Source organism: Hippopotamus amphibius, chromosome 4 (genome assembly GCF_030028045.1).
Source record: "Hippopotamus amphibius kiboko isolate mHipAmp2 chromosome 4, mHipAmp2.hap2, whole genome shotgun sequence".
In the NCBI taxonomy this organism is placed as follows: domain Eukaryota; kingdom Metazoa; phylum Chordata; class Mammalia; order Artiodactyla; family Hippopotamidae; genus Hippopotamus; species Hippopotamus amphibius.
In genome coordinates this window covers 25,086,535-25,113,638 of record NC_080189.1, presented here as the reverse complement: position 1 = coordinate 25,113,638, position 27,104 = coordinate 25,086,535, and the positions used below count along the sequence as shown (strand labels likewise).

At 48.8% G+C, this 27,104-nt stretch overlaps 3 protein-coding genes across 3 annotated transcripts; 2 read left to right on the top strand and 1 right to left on the bottom strand.

The window, feature by feature from the left end:
* Positions 1-1,495: 1,495 nt before the first annotated feature.
* Positions 1,496-8,787, bottom strand: GCC1 (GRIP and coiled-coil domain containing 1). The gene is made up of 2 exons (XM_057731474.1): positions 7,354-8,787; positions 1,496-6,511 (listed from the first exon to the last, which is right to left on the bottom strand). The coding sequence occupies exons 1-2, from the start codon at positions 8,383-8,385 to the stop codon at positions 5,216-5,218; spliced, it is 2,328 nt and encodes a 775-aa protein (XP_057587457.1). The 5' UTR covers positions 8,386-8,787; the 3' UTR covers positions 1,496-5,215.
* Positions 8,788-11,921: 3,134 nt separating this feature from the next.
* ARF5 (ADP ribosylation factor 5) lies at positions 11,922-14,929 on the top strand. Its single transcript, XM_057731475.1, has 6 exons — positions 11,922-12,120; positions 12,646-12,726; positions 13,070-13,179; positions 13,657-13,728; positions 14,218-14,343; positions 14,446-14,929. Exons 1-6 carry the CDS (start codon positions 12,054-12,056, stop codon positions 14,530-14,532), a joined length of 543 nt encoding a protein of 180 aa, XP_057587458.1. The 5' UTR covers positions 11,922-12,053; the 3' UTR covers positions 14,533-14,929.
* Positions 14,930-16,521: 1,592 nt separating this feature from the next.
* On the top strand, positions 16,522-26,417 carry FSCN3 (fascin actin-bundling protein 3). Its single transcript, XM_057733289.1, has 7 exons — positions 16,522-16,665; positions 17,696-18,392; positions 18,717-18,835; positions 21,697-21,856; positions 22,324-22,494; positions 22,811-23,016; positions 26,381-26,417. Exons 1-6 carry the CDS (start codon positions 16,522-16,524, stop codon positions 23,014-23,016), a joined length of 1,497 nt encoding a protein of 498 aa, XP_057589272.1. The 3' UTR covers positions 26,381-26,417.
* Positions 26,418-27,104: the final 687 nt, after the last annotated feature.

Genomic DNA, 27,104 nt, shown 5'->3' with positions numbered 1-27,104 from the left:
ATTATTCCCATTATAAGAAAATTAAATTCAGAGAGATTAAATAATTAATCAAGGTTACACAGTTGGCAGGACACTGGACTGAGATTTTAGCCCAGAATGTCTGAATCTAGTTCCTTGCTCCAAAAACCATCAATCTGAGCAAGCCAAACTGCCTGGGAGAGGCAGGCGAAGAGTATAGAGGGGAGAGAGTAAAGGTGGTTGAAGATTGGGTAAAGTGACCAATTCATTAGGGTTCTATTTCCAGTTCCCAAAGCTGCTTCTCCAGCTTTGCTGGAGGTTATTGTTGGAACACACTATGGTAATAGCTGATATCCTCCTCTCATTTTGTTAGAATGATCCCAGTTCTAAACAATCCTAACATTTACACGGAACCACATAAGACCCAGAATTGCCAAAGCAATCTTGAGGAAAAAGAACAAAGCTAGAGGCATAACCCTCCCCGACTTCAGACAATACTACAAAGCTACAGTAATCAAAACAGAGAGGTATTGGCACAAAAACAGGCCTATGGATCAATGGAACAGAATAGAGAGCCCAGAAACAAACCCACACACCTATGATCAACTAATCTTTGACAAAGGAGGCAAGAATATACAATGGAGGAAAGACAGTCTCTTCAGCAAGTGGTGTTGGGAAAGCTGGACAGCTGCATGTAAATTAATGAAGTTAGAACATACCCTCTCACCATACACAGAAGTAAATTCAGAATGTCTTAAAGACTTAAATATAAGACATGACACCACAAAACTCCTAGAAGAGAACATAGGCAAAACCTTCTCTGGCATAAATCATAGCAATAGTTTTCCTAGGTCAGTATCCCGAGGCAATAGAAATAAAAACAAAAATAAACAAATGGATCCTAATCAAACTTATAAGCTTTTCCACAGCAAAGGAAACCATATACAAAATGAAAAGACAACCTATGGACTGGAAGAAAATACTTGCAAGTGATGCAATCAAGGGCTTAATTTCCAAAATATACAGACAGCTCATATAACTCAATAACAAGAAAGCAAATAATCCAATCAAAAAATGGTCAGAAGACATAAAGATGGCCAATAGGCACATGAAGAGATACACAACATTGCTAATTATCAGAGAAATGCAAATCAAAACCACAATCAGGTATCACCTCACACCGGTCAGAACTGCCATCATCAAAAAGTCTACAAATAATAAAGGCTGCAGAGGGTGTGGAGAAAAGGGAACCCTCATACTCTGTTGGTGGGAATGTTAATTGCTGTAGCCACTATGAAGAACTGTATGGAGGTTCCTCAAAAAACTAAAAACAGATTTGCCATATGACCTAGCAATCACACTCCTGGGCATATACCTAGAGAAAACTCTAATTTGAAAAGATACATGCACCCCAATGTTCACTGCAGCACTATTTAAAATAGCCAAGACATGGAAGCAACCTAAATGTCCAGTGACAAAGGAATGGATAAAGAAGATGTGGTGTATATATGTACATATATACTAGAATACTACTGGACCCACTGGAATACTATTCAGCCATAAAAAAAGAATGAAATAATGCCATTTGTGGCAACATGGATAAACCTAGAGATTATCATACTAAGTGAAGTGAGTCAGACAGAGAAAAACAAATATGGTATCACTTATAAGTAAAATCTAAAAAATGATACAAATGAACTTATTTACAAAATAGAAACAGACTCACAGACATAGAAAACAAACTTATTACCAAAGGGGAAGGGCGGGAGGGATAAATTAGCAGTTTGGGATTAGCAGCAACAAACTACTATACATAAAATAAACAAGGTCCTACTGTATAGCACAGGGAAATATATTCAAGAGATTCAATACCTTGTAATAAACCATAATGGAAAAGAATCTGAAAAAGAATATATATAGGAGAATCACTTTGCTGTACACCAGACAGTAATACAACATTAGCAGTTATCTAGAACCTGGGGGACAGAGGACATTTAGGGCTCTTATGAGAAACCAGTGTTGCCTGCTTAGTAGTGTAGCAATTTTGGCTGCAACTTACAGCTGGAGACTTTCTCTCCATTTGAACCAGCCCAGTTCAGCCGAGAGATCAGTCTCTCCATCCTTAGTTATCATCTATGGAGACAAGTCTTGACCCTCCCAAGTCCTAAGAAGACAGGCACACACCCAAATTAAGCAGGCTTTGGGGTTAATCAGAACTGGTTCAGACATCTACTAGTTACATGATTGTGGGCAAATCTAACCTTTTGGTCTTTGTTTCCTCGCCTGTGAAATGGGGGATAATAACACCTGTGAGGAGTAAATGATACAAGAGATATAAATAGCTCAACATGGTGCTGGCACCCTCGATAAGTTCCCAAAAAGAAATCTGTAGTAGCAGCTTCACAAGACAAAGCCAAAAGCCTCAGAGCTCTGGATAACAATGGAACTTGCAACATCTAGGGCATGATTATATATCCCATATTTACATCCCTGATCTGAGGGGCCCAATAGGATGGGGGGGGGGATGCAGAAAGCTCACAGAGTTATCAACTTGCTTTCTCATCCTTTTCTCCCTCCATCTCTTCTTCTTCTTCTCAGCGATTTTCCTGATTTGCGTGGTAATAAACAAGTATGGTTCATTACCTTATCAACACACCCCATGCACTGTTTGATATTCTGGCACCAGGGCCCAAGGAAAATTTATTTTTCCTCTGTGTCTGATCTAAATTCTTTTTCTCTCTCTCCCTTTACTTTCTTAGGGTATCTAGCACAGGCAAGCGAGTCAAATAACTGGAAAACTTATTTGGGGGAAAGGGGTGAGAAGAAAAGGAACCTGTGTCCTTAAGGGTAGGAAGGGACCAAGTCTTTTCCTTCCAGTTGGAAGCATTCACAGCCTTAAGCATATCAATACTTAAGATTATTAATCAGAAACTGACTTGCTTCTTTGCTCATTTAATCTCTCCTCAAAAGTCAAAAGCGGGACTTCCCTGGTGGCACAGTGGTTAAGACTCACACTCCCAATGCAGAGGGCCTGGGTCTGATCCCTGGTCAAGGAACTAGATCCCACATGCATGCCACAACTAAGAGTTCGCATGCCGCAACTAAGGAGCCAGAAAGCTGCAACTAAGAAGCCCCCCTGCCATAACTAAGACCTGGCACAACCAAATAAATAAAATTTTTTTTAAAAAGTCAAAAGCATAGAATTATTGGTCCTACGAGAGCAGCTGTGACTATGAATCTCTCTATTCTGTCCAAAATCACCCAGAAATAACAACAATCATAACTTAGCCTACATTTAAGGGGATCAGGTAAGAAAACTAAGAGACTGTCATCATCATCATTTGTTTAGCTTGATACCCTGAGAGACTTTTCCAGGATACCATGAATCCTGGTTTGAAGTATAATAAAGCATTCATAAGCAGATTATTTCCAAAGTTTAAAGCAGTAATTATGGAAGTTTCAAGCCCGCCCACTAAACCCATGAGAAGGCTTTTTCCTGTGTAGTTGCCTATACACAAGCACATACACACCATTCCAGGCTAAAAAACTTGGGTTGTAACCGAGCCAGTTAAAGCACTGAAGTATTTCTCCCTCCCTAGATTCAACCTCATGGATTAATATGATGAAATATTCCTTACATCCTTTTCGTTTACCATTTACATTCACACTCTACTTGTTTCCAGATAAATGTGTGTGTGTGTGTGTGTGTGTGTACCATTAAGGAAGCACAAAGGTCAAGTTGGTCAGATTTAATGATTCTGTGGTTATTGTTATTACCATTTGAACACATCGATTCTGTTCCATTAAACCTGCTTACTGCTTAGATAGCCCAGGTCACCCAGCCTCCCAATCAGAACATTTAACTGCCGTCTTCTACACCCCCAAATCCTCCCAAAACAGATCACTATGATGAAATAACAGAAAGATACAGGTTAGTCCAGTCAGAGGCAAAGCACTGGTCTTTAGGATCCAAAGATCTCTACAAACAGCAAGAGAGATGGGGGAAAGCAAAGAATAGAGAATTGACACTGTTTGAACCCAACTTCTCTGAGCCCCTCCTTTAGCGGTAACATGTGTGGAGAAGATGAGAATTACGGACTGAAACTCTATTACCTCCCTAAGTGAGTGAGCAAAGTACCCTGGTGACAGTAGCGCATGACACCCTGGCTGCAGGGACGTGGAGACGTAGCCAGAGTGCTATCCACGGAGCGGCAAGCACCCTGGCCTGGCCTCGGCTGCATTTCCACCACTTTCCTGTGAGGGTCATGGCATCCCTCTGGAATCCTCTGCAGCAGATCTTCTTTTTCTTCCCTGTCCCTACAAAGGCAGAAACAGCTTGGGGGGCAGGGGGCGGTGTTGTAAATCTCCGCGCAAATTCCTTGTATCCAGGCAGGATCAGGGCTTCCTGATCAGACCCCTCTCTGCAAGAAGGTAGAATTTTTTTTAGTGGAAGTTCAACACTGAGGGAAAGATAGCAAAGTCATTCACTCACAATCTCAGGCCAATCATGGGCAGACAACTTAAGGCAGGCACAAGCGTGAAAGGTCTAGAACCCTATCCGGGCCAAAAGCAGATCACTCAGGAAAGCCCTAAGCTTCAACTGGTGCTCAGGGCTCTCTCTAGGATGGTCACAGGTGGTGTGTTTTGTCCAGATCGACTAGGTCGTACCCAGACTAAGTATTCCAAGCGTCCCAGTTCCAGGAAGAACTTTCCAAGTTCATTATTCCTTGGCCCTTTGGACTAGGGGGCAATCTGTCACTATTTCAAACTTCCAGGTCCCTCTCCACCCTGGATCTATGTCCCCAGAGAATTGGGGCAGCAGTGGACCAGACTCAAGATGGTGATGAGATGGAGTAAACAGCTGGTCCTTGTGCCTGTTTAGAAATTAACTGAACTCCCCTTGGAGTCATATGTACTCCTAGCTCTGCACTAGGAGTATGATATTAAAACCGAAAAAACCTTATTTTAAAAGACTTCCCCAGCTTTTACACCTCTCAGTCCTAACCTCTCCCCCTTCCTCCCCTCACCCACACACCACTAGAAGATGCCACTGCAACACTTTCAGTATCTCTAGGGCCCAAAGATAAAACGGCATTAATGGCATTTGGCAGAAAATCCCATCCCACGCTGAGGATTCCTCCCAGGTCAACACAGTGAAGAAACAAATGATAATGTAAGAGAAGAGGCAGGAGAAACCAGAGCCCGTCCCTTTCCCATAGAAGAGGCACAGAAATTTGAGGAGTTAGTGAAAACGGCATCATCTCTTGCCAGAAGGCCACCAGCTACCGCCAGCTGGGAGCCGCAAGATCACTTGCTTCTCCTCTGGACTGAAGTGCAAGATGGTCAGGATGGCGGTGAGCGTCTGCTGGCGGCCCAGGGTGTCCGGCAAGGTCAGGAAGCGGTAGATGATGTTCTTGAGGTACTCCAGGTTGGCTCCCTCCCGACTCTGGTCCCTGATGTTCTTTGCAATGTGGTTCTGCAGGGCCCCCACCTCCTCCCGATGCCGCTCCCCCTCCTCCAGCAGCCGGTCCTGCAGCTGATGCACCTCCACCTCCAACCTGTGCTTCTGCTTCCTCAGCGACGTGATCTCCACCTCCTTGCGGGCCAACTGCTCGGCGTACAGGAAGAAAGTGGGCTCGTTGGCCGCAGCTAGCTGCAGGGCTTGGGTCAGGCTGTCGGGGGCCAATGTATCGGCCAGGTCCCCGGGGCCCACGCCACCCACGGGGCTTCTGCGTCCCGGCAGCCCTGAGGACAAGGCCACGGACCGCAGCTGCTCCAGCTCCAGGTCCTTCTCGGCCAGCACAGCCAGGGCCCGGTCCCGCTGCTTGTGCAGCTCCTCCTCCAGCTTCAGCGTGCGGTCCCTGAAGTCCAGCTGGCTCCGCTCCAGCTCCTGCCGGTGGACATGCTGCAGCCGGGCCAGCTCCTGCCTCCAGCCCTCAGCCTCCTGCTGGTGCTGGCGCTCAAGCTCCTCGCAGGACAGCCGCAGCGAGATGTACTTCTCCTTCAGCTCCGCCAGCTGCTCCCGGGCTTCCTCCAGCTCCTTGCCCAGGTTCCCGTCTTTGACGTTCTTGCTCTTGAGCACGACCTGGGCCCGCATCTTGTACCTCTCAAACTCCTCCTTCAGCTGTTTCAGCTCCTGCTGGTAGTAAAGCGCGGTGGCCTTCTCCCCATCGGCAGCCTCGGAGCTGGGCATTATCTCCAGGTCGCAGAGCTTCTCCACGTCCAAGGTCACCTGGCTCTTCCTGGCCGCAACCTGCAGCAGCCTCTTCAGCTTCTCCATCTTGTCCTTCAGGACGTTGACATCCAGACTGGACTCCTCTCCATGGCTGTCCAGAGGGGACCGGCTGGAGGCAGCTAGCGCCAGCGTCTTGTTCTCCAGGTCCAGCTGCAGAATGCGCTCCTTCAGCTTCTGGATGGCCAGCTGGTCCTTCTGCTTGGCTTTCTCATAGGTGCCCAGCAGTTCCGATACCTCGGATATTTGATTCTCCAGGGCCGCCACCCTCTGCTCTTCCAACTTCGACTGCTGGCGCAGCTGATCCTCGGCGAGGGCTGTCTGGAAAACAAGGGAACAGGTGGAGATGCATCCAGAAAAGCCACAAGGCCCGAAGGCAAACTTTGAAAAAAAGCAAGAAAGGGGAGCAAAAGGGTTACCGGATAGGGGTGGCCTGGCAAAAATGGGAACTGGGGAATTTTCCTGTTGGTTTGGGAGCTAACCCAAGCTCCTGTAACCTACTGCCAGACACTCATTATACCAAACAATATTAAGAACCTTTGTAGATCTGCTGTTGTTTTGCTTTAGTGTTTCCGCTCTCTCCTCTCATACACTGAGCTCACACGTGAAGTATGCTCTTATGGCATATGCCCATAAGACATTCTTTTCCTCTTCCAATATTCCTGGAAGTTCAAAATTGACTTCAAGCTCTCCCCACACTGAAAGGAGGCACTGTAAAATAGCATACCTTTCCAGACAAGGCGAATATTGATTGCAAGCAACATAAGAGGTTATTTTTTTCTGAGAAAACTCCCTTCGCCCTCTTCGGCCACCCTGCCTGTGGGCATACGCTGTATGCAGGCATATTCCTATAGGCATACACTCCAGCTTTCACTGCACAGCCGCCACTACGCTGCCACACGGAGCACAGCTGGGAAGATGCCCATGCCCAGAGGCTCGGAGCCGTCTGAACTCTGACACTCAGAAACTCCACATCCTGTTGGGAGCACCCTCAACACCACACAGAAAAGGATTTCCCAGGACTCACAAGTGAAACGTTTTGAAGAGTGCCAGAGTTCAACAGTGCAGCCACTTAGTTCTAACTATCAAAGGAGAAAAAAAGCCCTAACATTTCCCTGCTTCGGGTTAAATGACTAATGTATGAAGGAGATGAAGATAATTACCTTCCTCATTTCCTGCTGCAACTGAACCTGGAAATGGCTCTTAAGGCAGGCGGCCTCTTCCTGAAGCTCCTGCAGCCTGGGGTCGGGCCGATTCTTCTCATCTCGGAGAGCCTGCAGCTCACCTTTCAGCTCCTCCACCTCACGGGTCAGCTGCTTGGTCTGCAGTTCAAACCCTTCCATCTGACCAGCTGCATAGGCCCGCCCAGCCAGAGCTTCTCGGGTCTCTTCCAATCGAAGCTCCAAGTCCTGGCGCTGGGTCCTCTCCTCCTGCAGCAGCTTCTGAAGCTCACGCAGCATCAAGGCATGGTCACTCTGCTCTTGGGCCCGATCGTGCTGCTGCGTGATAAGTCGGGCTTTGGTTTCTGCTATCTGCTCCTGCAGCCCCTTCAGTTCTCCCTCCAGCCGGCCCCTCTCCTCCTCTGCCTTTTTACTGGCATCCTCTAAGTCCTGTTTCATCTTCTTTTTGTCAGCCAAGTAAGATGCTTCCATGCGGGACTTCTCCTGGGTGACTGTAGCCAGAGAGCTGGTCAAAGTAGCCAACTGAGTCTTCAGCTGATGCAGTCGTTTGTCCACCTCCCCAACCCCAGACGGTCCATCCCCACTACTACTGCTAACGCCGCTCTCCGACCCGCTGGCCTCTTCGGACTTTGGAGGTGGTGGTCCACGGGCCAGTCTGTCATCTTCTCCCACAAACTCACCCTTGGTGCTGGTGAGACTGGCCGCAGTATCCAAGCTGGTGGCGGTCCCAGTGCTATCCTCGCTGTGAGTGGAGCATCGGTCATCCACAGAGTCAGGAAAGGTGAGGCCTTGAGGCTGGACACCTGCGAGGCCCACATCCGCCTCGTGGGATACCGACAGCACCTTAATGCTGGCCTCCAGCGCCTCTTTCTCTTTCAGCAGACTTTTATAGGCACGGACTACATCCTTGAGACGTGCCTGGTACTGGAGCAGCTGCTTCTTCTGAGTCTCAATGGTCTCCAGCAGGTCCTTCTTGCTTGGGCCGCCCCCGAAATTCATCCCAAACTTCTCCATAAGGGTTCAGGACGGGTTGCTCCACGTCAGCGTTCGGACAGCCTGGGAGTGGGTCACGAAGACACTGGCGGGGGCTGTAAGCGACGCGGAGAGAGCTGGCCCCAAGGCCGCACAGCCACTCCTCGCAGCTGTTCGAGACCGGATGCAGGGCGGCGGGGCAGCCTGGCAGAAGCGCCCGCCAGGTCCCAGGCAGGAGGGCGGGGGCGGGTCCTCTCCTAGAGGCGGGGCGACGCGGGCACGAGAGGCGCACCCCGCCAGGGCTCACCCGCGCTGTCCCGGAAGCCGCTCCCCGCTCTCCCGGGCCACAGCAGCACCGGCAGGCGCCGGGCTCACCACGGGCCAGAGGTTTAAGCTGAGCCCAGTCCCATCCCGACTTCCGAACTCCAGCGGCTGGACAACCGCGCTTCCGGGTCCGCTGGAAGTGACGACAGCAGGACACCTCAGGCCCCGCCCCCAGTGGGCGCGAGGTGGGCAGGGCTACCTCGGCCTGTGGGCGGAAGGCCGCCCGTTGAGAACCCAGCGGGGCCACGAGCTGGTCACTCTCCACCAGAGCACAGCAAGCAAAGTCCAGCACAGGGAAGTTGGTTTGGCGAGGGCGCCTGATCTTACCCTAGCGCTATGATCAACGAGGGACTGGGGCGGCGTCGCACTGAGTCCTTGCCAAAGACCCAGGTGAGCGACGCGTCCCCACTGTTTGGGGGCTCAGTGTATTTGTCCCTAAAGAGCAACAATTAAGACTCCCTTTTGGACCACGAAAGTGGCAACCCTTTCTAGGACAGTATTTGGCACCTAGTAGGTATATACTATAATAATTATTAGTACCCTTCCTGAGTTCTGCTGAGTTCAGTCAACAAATATATATACATAAATATATATAGCCATGATGTCCATCCTAAGTGACAACTATATTTCAGAAGCTTCACAGCAGTTTTGCTATTTAGTCTTTATAATGATTCTTCTGAGTGGATATTATTAGCACTATTTTACAGATAGGGAAAATGAGGCACAGAGAGGTTAAGTAACATGCCCAAGGTCACACAGCCAGTAAGTTAGTTATAGAATCCTAGCTAGATCAGTCAGACTGTCAACATACCAAATGCTGTGCCAGATGATCACCATGAAGAGACAAGGTCCTGGGACTTCCCTGGTGGTGCAGTGGTTAAGAATCTGCCTGCCAATGCAGGGGATATGGGATCGATCCCTGGACTGGGAAGATCCCACATGCCGCAGAGCAACTAAGCCCCTGGGCCACAACTACTGAGCTTGTGCTCTAGAGCCTGTGAGCCACAACTACTGAGTCCAAGTGCTACAACTACTGAATCCTGAGCAACTAGAGCCCATGCTCTGCAACAAGAGAAGCAACCGCAATGAGAAGCCGTGCACTGCACTGAAGAGTTGCCCCTGCTAGCCACAACTAGAGAAAGCCCATGCACAGCAATGAAGACCCAACGCAGCCAATAAAAAAATAATTTTTTTAAAAAAAGACAAGGTCCTGCCCTTAAAGAGACCACATCTAGAGACGAAGCAGACATGCAAACAGGAGTATATTCAAACTGGTATGGAAGTTAAAAGAGGGGAGGCCTGTCTAGGAGAGACAGAGAAGGCTCTCAGGGGAAATACTTTGGGATTTGAAGGATAAGTACTGATTGCCCATCTAACTAGAGATGGGGGAAACAAGTATTGCAGGTAGAGGGAAAAACTTACAAGGACTCCTGGGGCATCAGAGAGCCTGGCTCACCCAGGAAGCATTGAGAATCATTTCAAGGCAGTAACTTAGGGCATGCAAAGGAGGTGGCAACAGATGGGGCTTACACAATAGATGACGACCCAAACTAAGGCATTTGGATTTTGGATGTTAAGACACTAAAGGATTTTCATCGCAAGAGTGGCATCAAGTCCTGTATGACAAGGGGGAGATACCAAGGTGTAGAAGGCCATTTTCATTCATAGGGACCAGATGGTAGTGAAATAGAGCAGTGACAACTGGGATGGAAAGAAAGAGGCTAACTGAAAGAGCTAAAGATGACTTGGTTACAACTAGCTGTGTTATTATATTGCAACTCTTTTAAATGTGCTCTTCAACATTGTAAAAGCCTTCTTAGAAATGCAAGTCTATGACTGAAGAGTAACAAAGTCCTGTACTCACTCATACCTGGTGACCAAAGTGTGTTCTCTTTACAGACTGAGGGTCAGGATGGGGCAGACACTAGAAGTTTCTTGGTGGCCCAGATATCATCCAGCTGCATCAGACGAAACATTCAGATACATTATCTTACCATTTTAATCTTCACCATAACCTCATGAGACAAGACAAATATTAGTCTCCCTTTATAGATGAGAAAATGATAGGTTGTGAGTATTGTTGAAGACAAGCCCTCAAAAAAAAAAAAAAGTCGGAACTGAGATTTAAACTGAGGACTGGAACAATGGCATGAAATGGGTACTCAATAAATATTTAATGAGGGAGGGAAGGAAGGAAGTTAGTTCTCTGATTCCCGGCTCATTTCACCATGTCCAGTCCATGAGCAATTTACCCTAGAAGCCCACTGTGAATCCAGAATAGGCCAAAATGCCTGCCCTTGCTCCACTGAGCAACCGATTAGTCCATTCAACCCAGTCAGCATTTGTTAAGCATGCATTAGGTGCCAGGCATTGACCCAGTCTCTGCCATAGAAGAAATTTAAATTAATTTCTATCTTGCTATTGTCCCTCAGATACTAAGATGAGTGGGGAAATAACCTGTGAAGCTCTTTGGCAAGAGCCTCACAAAATCCTAGATAGCTGTGCGTTAAAAATCCAGGTTCCCAGGTCTGTGGCAGAGTGAGGAAGGAGCTTCAGAAAGGCTGCCCGGTTCGACTGAAAGGCACTGTTTCCAGGGCCATCGAGGCGAAGACGGAGTTCTCCGGTATACACGAGTAGGGTATACGGCCCCGCCGCCCAGATCCACTGATTCTGTTGATTGGGGGGTCTATGAAGCTAGCGTTTTAAGGAACCATGAAGGGCATCTTCCACCTCTGGCGTAGTCCGCTCGAGAGTCTACTGTCAGTGAACCACCTGCTACGTTCAAAGTCCTTCACTGGGAGCTGAGAGGACAAAAGGGAGGACTACGACTCGCACAGAACTTCCGCTCCCTCGGGGTTGGTGCACAGAGTCGAGGCTGCTAGTTACCAAGAGCTACGAGCCCAGAGTGTGTTGGACACAACAAACCAAAGCCCAGCCACCCGCCACTCTGAAGATGGGGGTGGAGGGCCGTCACGGAGCGTTTGTAGGCTTTCCTCGGCCCCGCCTGGGTTGCCGGTTCAGCGCCACAGACCTGCTAGGCGCGCCAGAAACTGGGGGAGACCCAGGCCCTTTCCATCTTCAAAGCCGGCGCCAGACGCGGGAAGGCTACGGAGACTCGCTCAGCTGGAGTGTCTTCCTGAGCCAGGGCCTGGAGGCGGGGCGGGGCGGGGCGGGGCCTGGAGGCGGGCCGGGGCGGGGCCTGGAGGCTGGGCGGGGGCGGGGCCGGGGCGGGGGACGGCCCGAGGTGACGTAGGGCGGGCCGGGACGCGCGGAGGCGGCGGCGGCACCTCCTCCTGCTGCTGCTGCTGCGCCCCATCCCCCAGCGGCCGGCCGGCTCCAGCCCGCACCCCGCGTCGGTGCCCGCGCCCCCTCCCCCGGGCCCCGCCATGGGCCTCACCGTGTCCGCGCTCTTTTCGCGGATCTTCGGGAAGAAGCAGATGCGGATCCTCATGGGTGAGGCAGATCAAGCGCGCGGCCCGGATGGAGCGCCGGCCCCCGCGCAGCCCTCTTGCCCCCGCGTCCCTCCAGCCCAGCTCAGCCGGGTCTCTGACCCCGAGTCACCCACCTCCTAGGCGCCCCGGGGCCGCTACTCTTGGGTGGGTCGCAGTCTGCAGCACCGCCCCCGCGGCCTGAGACCGGGAGCGGCGGGCCTGGGTCGGGTGAAGCTCGCTCCGCCCCAGCCCGGCTGGTAAGAAGGAAGGATGCCGTCCTTGGAGACGACTTTTAAAAGGAGCACGGCCTTTCTCTTGCGCATCCTTCCCCTCAGTCCTCTGCCGCCCCTCGCCCGCTTTGGAGGCAGGAGTTGGCGCTCCCCACCCAGACTGCCCTCAAGGCCCCGAAGGTAGATAACAGCGCGCACCTGGAGGCGCTCGGGCTCTCCGCCCCCGTCAGCATCAGTTGTCCTGGCCTTTACCCTTCCCTGGGCTCTAGGGGGCGCCCTCGCTCCCATCGCCATCCCTGCGCTCCTCTCCGTTGCAGTTGGCTTGGATGCAGCTGGCAAGACCACAATCCTGTACAAACTGAAGTTGGGGGAGATTGTCACCACCATCCCCACCATAGGTGAGTCCGGAGGCGAGGCCGGGAGCAGCGGGAGCATGGCGGCGGCCCTTCTGAGGATCTGCTCCGCATTCTGCCCCAGGCCCTTGTTTCCGTGCAGGGAGCTGACCCTGACATCAGATACTGCTACCTGAGAAGTGGGTCAGGGTTTCTTTACGCGCAAGATGAGGCGGGATGGAGATGACCTAGCCCCGCCTCCTCTGTGGACTAGCCGGTCCTCTGGGGTTCTTTTCCCTTGGACCTTGATCGTTGCTTTCTGATTTTGTGTCCCTGCTGAATTCACTTAGTTTTAGTGAGTTCCTTCCTTTCAGGAATTTTTCCCCATATTTTTTCCAATTATCTGCAGGCTTCAACGTGGAAACAGTGGAATACAAGAACATCTGTTTCACAGTCTGGGACGTGGGTGGCCAGGACAAGATTCGGCCTCTGTGGCGGCACTACTTCCAGAACACTCAGGTTGGGGCTCCCCAACCCCAGGGGAAGAGGGTTAGGGTTAGAAAGACTGATATGTTGGCCCAGGCCAGAAAAAAAAACAAACAAAAAACCTTAACCCCTTCTACCCTCTTCTGTAGGCTAGCCTCTCATCAGTTTTTGTAGAACTGGCCTCAGACTTCTGAGACTTAGCCACCTTAAGCTTCTCCTGAGAAGCAGAATTCTGAATCCACGCTGCCTGATTTAGCTCTCATCACGTGCCTTTCCCTGTTCCCTTGCACATCTTTTAGCTAGACTGCTTGCCTGAGGGCAGAGGCTGTATCCTTTGCTGGGTGTCTACAGTTTGTGCTAATATGTCTGCAGAGCCGTAGTGGAAGTTTACTAAATGAGAAGGGTTTAGACACAATTAAAGATGGGCAGAAGAGAGAGCGAGCCAGACTAGGGTGCATATGTCCCGGGTTCGAGTGACTGCTCCTCCTTCCTTTCTTCCTTCCCACCCAGGGCCTCATCTTCGTGGTGGACAGTAATGACCGAGAGCGGGTCCAGGAATCTGCTGATGAACTCCAGAAGATGGTGAGCACCCAGAGCCCTGGGACAGAGAGATCTCTGTGCTGGTGTGAGAGTCAGGAAATACCTCATGGGCCTTTAATGTGCTTTTCTCTTTGTGGACACAGTCACAGGAAGTAATTCACCCTGTTTTGAATTGGGATCAGGTAAAAAGTATAGGACTTGCTTTTTCCTTGCGTTCTCTCCTGTCCTCACAACTGAGTCTGAGAAGTTGGTGGGGAGGAGGGAGTTCTACGTGGTGGACAGAGACATCATCTTACATTCTTGTTTTTCCATTTGGAAATTTTGTCATTTTGACTAGAGCAAGTAGTCAAATTAGAAAAAGACTCTTTCTGGAGTTCAGACCAAAATGGCCTCAAGCTAATTTATAACTCTTTGTTCAGCAGTAGAGGACACAATATTCCATCCTTCCCACAAATATGCTAGAAGGCAGAAAGCTGGGGGGGGGGGGGGCTCCCGTACACAGCTGGATTCCACTCCCTTTGCCTCTCCCAGCTGCAGGAGGACGAGCTGCGGGATGCAGTACTGCTGGTGTTTGCCAACAAGCAGGACATGCCCAACGCCATGCCCGTGAGCGAGCTGACCGACAAGCTGGGGCTACAGCACTTGCGCAGCCGCACGGTGAGGGCCTGCCTCCCCCAAGGGAGCCCCAGGTGGGGCAGGAAATAAAGGCATCTTCTTTTCTTCCCCGTTTCTGACCTCTTTCTTTTCTTCTCCCCACAGTGGTACGTCCAGGCCACCTGTGCCACCCAAGGCACGGGCTTGTACGATGGGCTGGACTGGCTGTCCCATGAGCTGTCGAAGCGCTAACCAACCAGGGGCCGGCCCCTGCTGCCCGGAAGCTCCCGCGTGCATCCCGGGATAACCAGACTCCCGGACTCCTCAGGCAGTGCCCTTCCCTCCCAACGCCTCCTCCCCCGCAGACACGGGCCTCTGCTCCTGCTCCTGCCTGCATGTTCTCTCTGTCGTTGGAGCCTGGAGCCCCGCTCTCTGGGCACGGAGGGGTGTGCTCTCCTGCTTGCTGGGACCTGTGGAAAGGGGCTTCCAGGGCCAAGCTCCCTTCTTCCAGAGGAGGAGCAGGGATCTGGGTTTACTTTTGTTTTTTCCATTTCGGGTGTACCCTTGGGGCCAGGTGGGGAGGGAAGGTGAGGGCTCCGGGTGGTGCTATGATGTGGCACTGGATATAATAAATTTGCTGTGGTTTGTACACAGTGTTGTCTGTAGCCTAGAAGTGGGGGGCTTGGTTACTGGCCGCAAAGAGACAATACGGGGGAGGCTCGAAGCAGCTAAGGCTGCAGGGCCAACCCCCTCCCCCAAGCGCACACACACATCTCTGCCCTCATCTAGCTCAGCTTCTCCTTTACTCTTGAGACTGGAAGTATTTAGGGGCTCCAGTGGAGGAAATCCCATTCCTTCCCCAATTCCAAGAGGCCTTTGCTGCGGGTAACAGGCTCTACCTTCACGGGTCTATAAGCCACCTAACTCCTGTTTCCCATCTATCTCCCAGCTTCTTAGAGAAGTGGCTCTTCATGATGACTGTGCACAGTAAAATTTCAGGGGGAGGGAACATTCATTAAAAATAAGGGTCTTGAGGCACACTTCCGAAAATGTGATTCATCAGGCCCAAGAATATGCATCTCTAAAATTACCCCGGTGATTCTGTCACTCACAGTGTGTTAGCCTTATTTTATAAAACTTTGATAGGGCCTGAGGATTACAGTTCCCTCAGTGCACCACTGGAACTCTTTCTACCTGGGGAGACCCCACGTATGGGGAGCAGGAAAATACGTGTGCGGGACCAAGGGTGTGGGCTATTCTCCAAGTGTGCGTCACTCTGCCTGTTTCTCTTTGCATCCCAGCAAAGCTTAAACAAAACCCACCGTCATCACCATTATTTCTTTTTGCCTTTTTCCCTCCTTATTTTGTGTTGTCAGTTTCTCCAGGCTTTGGGCTGGTTTTCTCCATGAGCCTTGTAGGCAATGGGTCTGGAGGCGCTTAGCCAACAGAGACTCTTTGATGAGAGGAAGGGCGCGTATCCTTAGGGGCAGCCCTGGCTGGCTGCCCAGCAGCAGTGCAACTGGGGACTGAGGAGGGTGCTCTTTGCCACCCTCACCCCCCACCCCACCCCAGGCCAATCTCCTTACCTGCTCCGGAGGCAGCCCTTCCTGATTAGCATAAGTAATCTGATCCTCGCTGGTTATCTAGGGTTTCCTCACACTCCCTGAAAAGGACCTTCTTTTGGAGATGTTTTGGCCTCATCCTCCCAAGGGCCATAAAAGTCAATAGATTTTTCTTAGATACTTTTAACTCTAAAAACACTTGAGCCCCAGGGTATAGCCAGGCAGAACCCACTTCCTGGGGAGGAAAGAGGTTGATTTCTGTCTTGTGATTAAAATGAGGAACACAAGTGAAGAAGGGGAGGGACTTGCCTGAAGTCACAGGTGGTCGCTGGCTCGGGCTGAAGTTCTGATTCCCAGTCTTAGCTACCACGATGCCTGGAGTGATGTGGGGAGGCTAGTGCCAGAGGCCCTGGACCCACTTCCTCTGGGCTGTGAATTGATGTTGCTGGGCCAGTGCCCTTTTCCCTCTGTGGTAGGATAAGAGGCTGCCCTCACAGTCACAATGCTCCCGGGTCACAGAGGCGCTGGGCCCTAGGCCAGCCTCTGCCCGGGAAGTTCCCTTTGGGAACGTCTTCCAGTGGGTACTAAGGGCCTGATTCTGGGCCCTATGGCCTGTTGGAACCCCACCACTGGGGGGAAGGCTGGGCCGGACTGAGTCATCACCTGTGGTGCCGGCCCCATGGATGAGGTGGAGTGGACGCCAAGACAGCCCAAGGCCGAGGACCTAAGGGTTGGGCTCATCAGCTGGGCAGGATCCTACCTCAGTTTTGAGACATATAAGAATACAGTCACTGCGACTGCAAAGGGCTTGGGCCGGAGACAGGTAACAAAGCAAACCTGCACTGGAACCACTTTCCCTAAGCTGTGCACATGCGTGCATACGTGTGTGTGTGTGTGTGTGTGTGTATGTGGATACACTTTCAACCTAATCACTCTGCTAGCCTCTGCCGTTGTCAGGGCAAGCCAAGCTTTTGCTCAGAGGTTTCCAATGCTCCATCTCCCCTTCTCTAAACGTATTCCATGAGGCGAAACCTCAGCCCTGGCTTTGCTACCTTGTCTTGTTCTGACTGCTCCCTACCCTCTATCCCAGCACAGAGTGGTTGTGTTAACACCAAAAGAAGTGGAGAGCTCAGGCTAGAAGGCAGAATTGTGGGCATCCGGGGAAGTTGGACCAGTGGAGTTACTGGAAAGTCTATGTTCTGGTTGTAGGTTGAGAATGGGGTACTCCAGAAGCCACTGGAGATTTGGTCTTCATCTTAGAGAGTGATTAGGCGCCTTTGGGATTGTGCTATAGAGAGTGGCAGCAGCAGGTTCCTCTCGCTTATAACAAGGTTGATCACAGCTGAAACAGACAATTGCATCTCAACAGTCTGTGCGCTCATCCTCATCCCTGGAGCCCCGGCCAGTCTGTAAGAGGTCTTGCTTTTCTCCTGCCTTGTTGGGGAGGTGGTTTTGGGGGGTGGACGTGTTGGCTGAGTGTGCTGTCCAAGGACAACAGTGAGAAAAAGAGAAGTAAGACTTAAACCAAAGCATTTATTGGAAAGTTAGGTATTTAAGGAAACAATCAAGGAAGAGAGAGGGAGTTTTACCTTCCATTCCCTGGAGGAGTGGGCACCTAGAACGTCTGTTGGGATCTTGAGAAGCCCTATGGCTCCGGTGGTGGAGGTGCCCTGAGACCTTTTGATTACCACTGGGTGAGAGGGTAGCAGCGTGGACAGAAAGGAGGCAGATGTGGAGGGAAGGTGGTTGTCCTCAGTGAAGGTGCTGGAGTGATGCCAGGGGTGATGGTTGGAGGGCTCCTCAGCCTAGTCTCTTGGCAGTACTGATTTCCTTCTCCCTCCTGATGCCTCCAGACCTGGGAGATCCTAGTGAGCAATGAGCATGACACACAGGCTGTGGTGCGACTAAGAAGCTTGCAGGGCCTCTACCTGCTGTGCGAGGCGGACGGTTCTCTGTGCTATGGCCGGCCAAGGACAAGCCATCACGGGTGCTTCCTAATCCGCTTCCACCGCAATGGCAAATGGACCCTCCAGTGCATCATCAGCGGTCGTTATCTGGAATCTGATGGTGAGGATGTTTTCTGCACCTCCCGGGTCCTCTCAGCTTACCACATGTGGACCCCCCGGCCAGCCCTGCATGTCCACGTGATCCTCTACAGCCCCCTCAACCACTGCTATGCCCGGGCTGACCCCACCATGGGCAGAGTCTGGGTGGACGCACCAGTTCCCTGCCTGGAGGAATGTGGCTTCCTGTTGCATTTCCAAGATGGATGCTACCACCTGGAGACCTCTGCACACACATTCTTGTCCCACTTAGACCGGCTGGTCTCCCAACCCTCAGCACAAACAGCTTTCCACATGCAAGTGCGGCCCGGAGGGCTCGTGGCGCTGAGCGATGGAGAGGGAGGCATGTTGTATCCACAGGGCACACGCCTGCTCCTGAGCCTGGGCTCCAATCCCCATGGGGGCGAAGAGTGGTTCATCCTACAGCGCTGCCCTACCTGGGTCAGCCTCAGGTCCAAGGCTCGGAAGTTTCTCTCCGTCGTCTACGGCAAGTGCTGGGTCCAACACAGCCATGGAGGGAGGGAGGGCTGGCTGCTGAAAAGAGGATTGGTGAGGATTTTTTAAACTGCTGTTAAGGAAGATCCTGAGCTCCCAAAGGATCTCTGGTGCCATGGAGAAGGGCTTTAAAGCAGGGGCATGGGCTTGGAGGGAAAGTGGCCTGGGTCTTCTCCAGGCTACTATGGTCCAGCCGAAGGTGATGAAGGCTGAGGAAGGAAAGCAGAAGGAATGCCAGCCATAAAGTGTGGAGGAGGGGCTGAGACTGAGGCTGAGGCCACACTCGGGCTTCTTCTGACGTGTTCTTCCTCTGCAGATGTGGAGGTGTGTGCCGCTTCTGAGCACGTAACCCCAATGTCCTTGTTCCAGTTTGAAGGTGACAACGAGAGCCCTACCTTGCAGCTTCGGTCAGCCAATGGCTGCTACCTGGCCCAGGTGAGACCTTGACTTTCTGAGCAAGAGAACCCTTAAGCCCTAAGCTCTCCCTCTCTAGACACACTTTTTCCTTCTTCAAGGCAGATGATCAGATGGTGAGGTGAAGTGTGAAGACCCTTGTCAATAAACATTCATTTTCATCCAATGGGGCCTCTTTTAAAAAAAACTTAAAAAAAAAAAACCTTATTGAGGCATTAATTACTTACAATAAAATGCACCCATTTTAAGTGTACAATTCAATAAGTTTTGACAAATGTATTCAGTCATGCTACAACCATATCCCAAGTTCGAGAATATTTTTTTAGAACTTTTATTGAGATATAATTGACATACAATAAACTGCATATATTTAAAGTGTACAATTTGATATTTTTTTTCTTATTAGTAATGTACATATGGCAATCCCAATCTCTCAGTTCATCCCACCCCAACTCCCCCCCTACATCCCCCCCTTGGTAGAGAATATTTCTGTCATCACAGAAATTCCCTTCTTGCCCTCCCCACTGCTATCAATATATATTCTCTCACTATAGATTAGATTTGCTTACTCTGGAATTTCATATAAACGGAATTGTATAATATTACAGTATGTATGCTGCTTTCACTCAGCATAATGTTTTTGAAATTCACCTGTGATGTCACTCGTATCAATAGTTCATTCCTTTTTATTGCTGGGTAATATTCCATAACGCTACTCACAAACGCAAACATAATTTGCTTATCCATTCACTTGTTGATGAACACTTGAGTTGTTTCTAGTTTGGGCCATTATGAAACAAAGTTGCTATGAACATTCATGTACAAGCCTTCTTGTGGGCCTTCGCTTTCAGTTATGTTGGGCAAATATGCAGGAGTGGAATTATTGGGTCATACGATTAATGTGTGTTTAACTTCTTAAGAAACTATCGAGCAGTTTTCTAGAGTAATTGTACTGCTCTACATTCTCACTATAATGTATGAGAGTTCTAATTGCTCCACATCCTCACCAACACTAGGTATTGTCTGTCATTTTCATTTTAGCCACTCTAAAATTAAATGTGTAAGGCCATCTTATTGTGGCTTTAATTTGCATTTGCCTTTTTTTTTTTAAGCTCTTTATTGGAATATAATTGCTTTACACTCTTGTACCAGCTTATGAGGTACACCAAAGTCAATCAGCTGTATTTATACACATATCCCCATATTCCCTCCCTCCCGCGACTCCCCTCCACCCTCCCCATCACAGCCCTCTAAGGCATCGCCCATCGTTGAGTTGATCTCCCTTTGTTATACAGCAACTTCCCACTGGCTATCTATTTTACAGTTGGTAGTATATATATGTCTATGCTACTCTCTCGCTTCGTCTCAGCTTCCCCTTCACCCCCCACACCCCCAGCCTCGTGTCCTCCAGTCCATTCTCTGCATCTGCATCCCCATTCTTGTCTTGTCACTGGGTTCATCAGTACCTTTTTTTTTTTTTTTAGATTCCATATATATGAGTTAGCATACAATATTTGTTTTTCTCTTTCTGGCTTACTTCATTCACTCTGTATGACAAACTAGGTCTATCCACCTCATTACATATAGCTCCATTTCATTCCTTTTTATAGCTGAGTAATATTCCATTGTATATATATGCCACATCTTCTTTATCCATTCATTTGTTGACGGGCATTTAGGTTGCTTCCATGTCCTGGCTATTGTAAATAGTGCTGCAATAAACATTACAGTACATGTTTCTTTTTGGATTATGGTTTTCTCTGGGTATATGCCCAGGAGTGGGATTACTGGATCATATGGTAGTTCTATTTGTAGTTTTTAAAGGAACCTCCAAACTGTTTTCCATAGCGGCTATACCAACTTACATTCCCACCAACAGTGCAGGAGAGTTCCCCTTTCTCCACACTCTCTCCAGCATTTGTTTCTAGATGTTTTGATGATGGCCATTCTGACCAGTGTGAGGTGATACCTCATTGTGGCTTTGACTTGCATTTCTCTGATGATGAGTGATGTTGAGCATCTTTTCATGTGTTTGTTGGCCATCTGTATGTCTTCTTTGGAGAAATGTCTATTTAGGTCTTCTGCCCATTTGTGGATTGGGTTATTTGCTTTTTTGGTATTAAGCTGCATGAGCTGCTTGTATATTTTGGAGATTAATCCTTTGTCCATTGCTTCATTGGCAAGTATTTTCTCCCAGCATTTGCCTTATAATTAATAGTGTTGAGCATCTTTTCATGTGCTTTTTGGCCGTTTGTATATCTTATTTGTGAGGTATCTGTTCAGATCTTTTGCTTATTTGTTATTGGGTTGTTTGTCTTATTATTGAATTGTAAGAGTTTTTGTGTATTCTGACATCAAGTCCTTTGCCAGATTTATGTATTGTAAACATTTTCTCGCAATCTGTGGCTTGCCTTTCCATTTGCTTAATACTGTCTTTTGAGCAGCAAGTTTTTAATTTCAACGAAGTCCAATTTCTCCATTTTATAAATGGTTAGTGCTTTTTTTTGCTCCAGGAAATCATTGCCTACCCCAAACTTGCAAAGAATTTCCCCTACGTTTTCTTGAAGTTTGTAGTTAAAACTGTAGTTATAGTTTAGCTTTCACATTTATGTCTATGATCCATTTTGAAATGATTTTGGAGTCCGGGCCAAGGTTCATTTCTCTCCATATGGAATACAGCACAGACTGGAGAAGTGGGAGAGCTGAGGTCACAACATGTTTTCCAAAAAGCATCTGAAGGCACAAGCATACCCTGGGAGAATAAAAAAAGAAAAAGCCAGAGGGTAGGATGTGGGAAAGAGGGTCTAAGGACAAAACTAATGAGAAGAAAGCTGAGATCTTGGGCCCTTGCTTCCCTTCTCTGTTCCCAATATCCTCTCCAGAGGCGCCATAGGACAGTAATGGCTGATGGGCACCCGCTCGAGTCTGAAACCTTCTTCCGTGTGCACTGGAACTGTGGCAGGATCATCCTGCAGTCTCCCAACGGACGCTTCTTGGGCATCGCAGCCAATGGCCTGCTGATGGCCAATGTCACCATTCCAGGTGAGCCAAGCAGCCCTGCCAGGTTATTCCAAGTCAGAGATGCTTTCAGGGGGAGCTGGAGTTCTGATAGCAAGACCACTGGAGTTGGGGTCAGAAGATGTGGGTCCGTATACCTGCTGAGTTACTGAAGTTTCATCATCACTTGGGCAAACCACTTCTCTGAGGCTCAGTTTCATTGTCTCCACCATCAGTGGAGATGATAGCCTCCAGGATTATCCTGAGGATTAAATAGATTAACACATCTCAAAGGAAGGAAGAGTATTAAAATTTCTTGGCCTCCACACTGTGCTAAGTGCTTTCACAAACATTTCATAAGCACCTAGCATGAGACCTGACACATAGTAAGTGTTCACTAAATATTTAGGTACTGACAACACCGTTCTGTAATTAGTGCCCATCTTCCTGCATGCATCTGGGGAAGCATCTAGAGGCAGCCCATCCAGATAACGTCTTCCTGTTTCTTTCAGGCCCAAATGAGGAATTTGGGATTCGATTGGCCAACCGCCCGTTCCTCGCCTTGCGGGGACGGTATGGGTACGTGGGCACCTCATCAGAACACGACCTCCTGCAGTGCAACATGGACCAGCCCGACTGCATTCACCTGCTGCCCTGCCGCCAGGGCATCTACCACTTCCAGGGTGAGTAGCTCCTCTTCCTCACCCCTGGGTCTAGCCCAGCCTTAGCCCCAACTCAGACTTCAGAGCCTGCCACTCAGGGCCTACTTATATAAAAGGAAAAGCAGAGTTTCTGTTTGTTTTTACACTTCAAGGCCCCCAGAATGGGCAGGCAGAACAGAAACTAGCCCTCTTGTGTTTCCAGAGAGGGACCCACCAACAGAGGCAGGGTAGGGTGGTCCGGGAGGGGTGGTGTGCCTCCTGGGAGCCTCCTCCGAGGCTGTACTGCAGGAGACTCCCCTCCAGAATGGCCCACTGACCTGAGCTCTTCCCTCCCCAGCACAGGGTGGATCCTTCTGGTCAATAACATCCTTTGGCACCTTTCGCCCTTGGGGAAAGTTCGCCCTCAACTTCTGTATAGAGCTTCAGGGCAGCAACTTGCTCACGGTGCTGGCACCCAATGGCTTCTACATGCGATCCGACCGAAGTGGCACCCTGTTGGCAGACAGCGAAGACATTACCAAAGAATGTATTTGGGAATTTTAGGTAAGGACCTGGGAGTGGGGGAGCAGGAGCTGAGGAACAAGAGAAGAAGAGAGGAGGGTGGGGAGGCATGTAAGAGTAAGACTAGGATGCACCTCAGGCTGACTTCTGTCCCACAACTGGTTCAACTCCAGATGTTTATTCCAAATCCGTGCCTTTTCTCTCAGGGCTCCCAGACCTAGACTTGCTGGAAAGAGAAGGAGTCAGATCTAGGCTTCTCACTATTATGTCACATTCACAGCTGTGCTTGCAAGCCAGACTGCAGGGGACAGGATGAGGTGTACTTGTGTATCTAGCTCTCTTCATTAAGATGCAGAGTTTTGCCGCCTTTGTAGGGAAGACAAGTAACTTTAGATGGGGGGGGGGGGTATCCTTTCTACCCTATGGGCTTTCTATCCCTATACCTCTGGATCCTTGGGGTACTGATGGCACCCAGATATTTATATACAGCCCTAACCCTTCTCCTGAAATCTAATCTCATCTCTTTCCAATTTCCTGATTGACAGTTGACTTGACTTCATCCTGCCATCCCCTCCAAATCAGCCACTTCACCCTCTCCTTCCAAGGTGGTTCCTCCTGCCCTCCCCATGGCCATCTAGGGCACTGCCATCCTCTCAATGCTCAGGCTCAAGACCCCAGCACCATCTCTCCTTCCTCCCTTACATTCCCTTTACCAAACCCTGAAAATTTGGGTACTTCCTTAACAATGCCTCTTGATTGATTGCTCCTTCTTTAAAAAAAAATATACATATATATACATATATATGTATATATATATATTTGGCTACATCAGGTCTTAGTTGCAGCACACAGGATCTTTTTTTTTTTAAGGCAGTTTATTTATTTATTTATTTATTATTTTTTGGGGGGTACACCAAGTTCAATCATCTGTTTTTATACACATATCCCCGTATTCCCTCCCTTCCTTGACTCCCCCCCCTCGAGTCCCCCCCACCCTCCCCGCCCCAGTCCTCTAAGGCATCTTCCATCCTTGAGTTGGACGCCCTTTGTTATACAACAACTTCCCACTATCTGTTTTACAGTTGGTAGTATATATATGTCTATGCTACTCTCTCGCTTCGTCTCAGCTTCCCCTTCACCCCCTGCCCCCTCCCAAACCTCGAGTTCTCCAGTCCATTCTCTGTATCTGCGTCCTTGTTCTTGTCACTGAGTTCATCAGTACCATTTTTAGATTCCGTATATGTGAGTTAGCATACAATATTTGTCTTTCTCTTTCTGACTTACTTCACTCTGTATGACAGACTGTAGGTCTATCCACCTCATTACATATAGCTCCATCTCATCCCTTTTTAGAGCTGAGTAATATTCCATTGTATATATATGCCACATCTTCTGTATCCATTCATTTGTTGATGGGCATTTAGGTTGCTTCCATATCCTGGCTATTGTAAATAGTGCTGCAGTAAACATTATGGTACAAGTTTCTTTTGGGATTATGGTTTTCTTTGGGTATATGCCCAGTAGTGGGATTACTGGATCATAGGGTAGTTCTATTTTTAGTTTTTTAAGGAACCTCCAAATTGTTTTCCATAGTGGCTGTACCAAATTCCATTCCCACCAACAGTGCAGGAGAGTTCCCTTTTCTCCACACCCTCTCCAACATTTGTTGTTTCCAGATTTTGTGATGATGGCCATTCTGATCGGTGTGAGGTGATACCTCATTGTGGCTTTGACTTACATTTCTCTGATGATGAGTGATGTTGAGCATCTTTTCATGTGTTTGTTGGCCATCTGTATGTCTTCTTTGGAGAAATGTCTATTTAGGTCTTCCACCCATTTGTGGATTGGGTTATTTGCTTTTTTGGCATTAAGCTTCATGAGCTGCTTGTATATTTTGGAGGTTAATCCTTTGTCCGTTGTTTCATAGGCAATTATTTTTTCCCATTCTGAGGGTTGCCTTTTAGTCTTGTTTATGGTTTCTTTTGCTGTGCAAAAGCTTTTAAGTTTCATGAGGTCCCATTTGTTTATTCTTGATTTTATTTCCATGATTCTAGGAGGTGGGTCCAAAAGGATCTTGCTTTGATGTATGTCATAGAGTGTTCTGCCTATGTCTTCCTCTAGGAGTTTTATAGGATCTTTTTGTTGTTGCAGCGCGTGGGCTCTAGAGTGTGTGCGGGCTTAGTAGCTCCACGGCATGTGGGATCTTAGTTCCCCCACCAGGGATAGAACCCATGTCCCCGGCATTGGAAGGCAGGTTCTTTACTACCGGACCACTGGGGAAATCCTGCTTGCTGCTTCTTAATTGCCATTGCCACTGTGTAGTTCCAGGCTTTCCTCCAAGAGCCTGCACTGCAACGAGGGCTCCCCAGCAGCATTCCCTGCAGCCAGACCCATCCCCACTCAATCTCTTCTTCACCCCAAGTTCACTTTCGTAAAATGCTGCCTCTATTCCATCAGTCCCTGTTCACAACTCTTCAGGGCACCTCACTGCTCTCAGCCCTGTCCCTTCACAATCGACCTCGCTTTCCTGGCTTGGGAAGTCATGAGGATGTGTAGAAGGAGATTTGCTTTTGATGTTATATTAAACCTGGAACCAAAACTAGCAAGTGTGGTCTTTACGAGCTCTGTAACCCCAGGGTAATTGCTCTAACATTTCTAGGCCTTGGTTTCCTTTTTGGTAAAATGGGAATAATATCTACTTCATAGGGTAGTGTGAAGGTTCAATGACCATATGCCTCTAGATAGAGATCCCCATCTATATTCACTCTTTTCCTCCATTTTCTACCAATTTTCTACACAAACCCAGTGGCAAACTGGGGAAAATAAAATGAAATCTCACTGGGCCTGTTTTCTTATCTGTTCCATGAAGGATTTGGATTGACCTAAATTTCTCAGGCTCTTTCCAGTCCTGACATTCTAGTAGACAGTGTATCAAAGTGATTAAGAGCTCATTTCTGGACTCAGAACTGGGGTCTAATTCCATGTTTATCAGTTAAACTTGTTGTTTAATGTTAGGCAAATGAACCTCTCAAAGTCTGCTTCTTGTGGGTGAAATGGGAATATAGTATTTATCTCACGGGATTATTGTGTTATGTGAGCTGAAGATATTGAAATGCTTAGTAAACAGCCTGGCACCAAGCACACTCCCACTCCATCAGACATCTTCCCAAATGCAATTTGAATTCTTAGTAAGTCTAACCTGTTGACCATAGTCTTCCTGTGAATCTGATGGTATTTTGCACCATTCATTGGATTTTAAAAAATCAATTCTACTGACCCCTCATCAAGAATGGGACAAATCACTTTATTCTCTCCCTTCCCACAGGATTCACCAGGTTTTTTCCTAAAAGCCAGAGATCAGAAAATGACCAACTGAAGGTTTCTATTTCCTCTCGCCCCCACCCAGGTCAATGGGATGCCATCTACCGAAATCGAAATCCTCCAGGAGAAACTACTACACTAAACCGAAGAGGAACCCCAGAGTCAAGATCCATGAGAAGAAAATCTGTTACACAACGTTTCCTACCCAGTTTAACAAAACACCTGTTTCAAGCAACAATACATCACAAAAGGCCACCCCCAAGACCCTGGTGTGCCTCTGACTTGAGAGTAGGTGTGGATGTGGGGGGCGACTGAGACCCCAGGTCACTCCAAGTTTTATCCATAAGAGCAGCGACCAAATGGTAATCTATTCTTCTACTGATTCTCCCCATCTCCTGCAGAACCACTAGACTTTTCCCAGTGATCCCATGAGAATCCTTGCCCTGAAGGATTCGGAATCCAGATATGACTAGGTGTCCTTTTGGCTTAGAACAAAGGAAAGATTATTATTCCTATGGGCACAGGGTAATGGTAATAACAGCTTATGTCTATATAGCCTGCCCTCCCTCCAAAGCTTACTAACCATCCCACCTCATCCTTACCTTTGATCCAATCTGTTGGACATAACAGGTACTTTCCCCATCACTCCCCACCGTTTACAGGGAGCTGAAGTGATTCACCCATGACTGGGACCTCTGATGCAATTCTTCAATTAGAGTAGACCCTAATGTCCGTGACTCTTTCCATCAAAACAGAGCTTCCAAAGTGACCGTCATTCTTGCACTGTCTTCATAACTTTGGACTTTATT